The following is a 2,397-nucleotide window of genomic DNA, read 5'->3' on the forward strand; positions in this document are numbered from 1 at the left end:
AAATTTGATCCTTTTTTCAATGTCTCTGTATAATTTCAATCTTAAGTGAATTCCTAAGTTGTAGAAAAGTAATGCAAAAACTTCATTGTCCAACTCACCCACCCATTCAGAACCTGAACAGCTCCCCCAGATGGGGGGATATCTGTCAGGAGATGGCCAGTATTGATCTCATCCCTCCTTTACAGCAAGAACAAGTCCAACCCCCACCAAGCAACCCATACAGACTGAAGGAGGAGCCAGGGGGCCTCATTGTAACACTCATTTTTATATAAATATCCGCAAGTCATGTTACAGAATAAGCCCCACCTGGGGAAAAAGTCAACGTTATGGTTTTGTTAAAGTGAGCCCTGCCTTAGGTCGGGCCCCAGCCTGGAGGTGCCTCTGCTTTGGGAAGGCTGGGGCTGCTGCCATGAGGCTGCTGAAGAAGCTGCCTGTGTCGCCCACCCCTGGGCCAACCCCCTTCTTTGGTGTGTGGTACATGGTGACCTTCTCTGCCCCCCCTCCAGCCTGGGGCAGGGTTCTGGAGAACAGGGTTCTGTGGAGCAGGGCCCAGGAGTCCTGGGGGCACTTGGAAACTGGGAAAGAGAGGGACTGAGCCATTAAGAGGTGGAGTCTGGGCTTAGAGGTTGAGCCTTTTGGAGCTGGGGGCACAGAGTTAACAGGAACAAGTTGGGGGGAACCTGGGCTGTCAGCCAAGCAGGAAGGATTTTATCCTTCCCTCCAGCCTAGGTCCCTAGGTCCATTCCCCTGTTGGTCCACCTCCTGCTAGACCCCACATTCCCAGGGACAAGCCCTGGGTTCCTGCCTGTCCCCTCCCGGCTCTCCCCTACAAATCCCCCTTCCCCCACAGAGAGGCCAGAGGCTAGGAACACAGCACCAGTCTGAGGATTTAATTAACCAGGAAGGGGACTGTTGGGAGGGGCACCCCTGTAAAAATGTACAAAAGGTCTGGGGGCTATGTGGGAAGGGGTAATATGTACATGGAACCCCCTTTCCTTTGGCCCTTCCTCTCCCAGCCCTAGAAGGGCATGAGGACTTGGGTGGTAGGTGAATGGGAGGGGGGGCACTTTGGCCTCTGGCTTATGAGCCCTTGGGGAGGCAGGTCAAGGGCCTAGAGGCCCTTAAAGGGGGCAATGGTGCACCTCAGGAGGTCTGAGCCATGACCTCTGAAATGACCCCCAAACTCATGTACACACATACCTCGCTCTAGAGGCTTGTGACCTCTACCCTCCCAGTGACCCCACACTCCATGATACTTAACCTCATGGGGGTTGGGGATTCTGCTCCCAGGTCCATGACCTCAGAAATGGCCATGAGGTCACGACCTTTGCCCTTCAGCCCTGGCTTAAAACCTCAGCCCTAGGACCTTTTCAAAAGGAAAGGGTGGGGGGATAGAGCTTTGCCCCTGCCCCTCCCCTCCCCTCACCTGTCAGCCCGGGCTGGGCCAGGGGCTCTAGGTGGGGAACTGGGCCGGGGGGCGGGCACGAGCGGAGGTGGTGCCCCCAAAAGGGCTCCTGGTGGAGTTTTGCTGAGAAGGTGAGGGGTTCCTGGAGCCGCAGCAGGTGGTGGTGGTGGTGCCAAGCGGCTATATAGCAGGGGATGAGCAGGCTCTAGACCATAGAGGCGGGCAGCAGCCACCGCCCCTGGTCCAGTCAGCTCCTCACCCGCCTCATAGAAGCGGGGTGGCCTAGCAAGGCGTGGGGGCCCTGCCAACCAGGTTGACTCCAGGAAGCTCGCACAGCGCTCTGGTGGACTGGGGCCCAGAAAAGGGGGTGGCCGGGGCCTCTCGAACAGCAGGTGAAGGCCCTGTGGCCCAGTGGCTGCAGCGGCAGCAGCAGCAGCGGCAGCGGCGGCGGCAGCGGCTGCGGCGGCAGCAGCCTCTTCCTTCCGCTCTTCCTTTACCCGCACAGATTCCTTGGCTGGCCGGGCCCCTTCCTCACCAGCCCGGGCCTTGGGAGTAGCAGGAGAAACGCGGAGCTGGGGCCGAGAGAAGGGGAGGTCCCTGGTGGGGGGCAGGCACAGAGGAAGAGAATGAAGGTATCCACAGAGGCCAAGAGACTGGGGGGGGGGCGGAGAGCGGCAGTGGGGCTGGGGAGGCAGACCTGTCCTTCTCCTCCTTGGTGATAGAGGGCTCCCTCCGCTCCACAGGCCGCTCCTTGTCTGAGCCTGGTGTCCGGGCGGCCTCAGGGGGCCGGACCCAGGCAGGAAAGGCCAGAGGACTGCGGTGTAGGCGGCCCCATGGGTCTGGGGGGGAAGCGAAGGCTGGTGGGGCCCCTGGGCTTTCTTTCTGGGCAAAGACGGCGCCGGAGTCTGGGCAGAGGGTGAAGTAGATAGAAAGTGACATGGGCCAGCAGGGGGAGGCCCCATGCAGGCATCCCCTCAGGCCCTGCCTGAGCA

The 2,397-nt window shown here is 59.9% G+C and overlaps 1 protein-coding gene across 1 annotated transcript; it reads right to left on the reverse strand.

The window, feature by feature from the left end:
- Nucleotides 1-245: 245 nt before the first annotated feature.
- Nucleotides 246-2,391, reverse strand: LOC107134695 (probable fibrosin-1). The gene is made up of 2 exons (XM_015476755.2): nucleotides 2,103-2,391; nucleotides 246-2,002 (listed from the first exon to the last, which is right to left on the reverse strand). Exons 1-2 carry the CDS (start codon nucleotides 2,342-2,344, stop codon nucleotides 1,423-1,425), a joined length of 822 nt encoding a protein of 273 aa, XP_015332241.1. The 5' UTR covers nucleotides 2,345-2,391; the 3' UTR covers nucleotides 246-1,422.
- Between the last annotated feature and the right edge of the window lie 6 nt (nucleotides 2,392-2,397).

The sequence above is a fragment of the Marmota marmota genome, unplaced genomic scaffold, assembly GCF_001458135.2.
Source record: "Marmota marmota marmota unplaced genomic scaffold, marMar, whole genome shotgun sequence".
Taxonomy (NCBI): domain Eukaryota; kingdom Metazoa; phylum Chordata; class Mammalia; order Rodentia; family Sciuridae; genus Marmota; species Marmota marmota.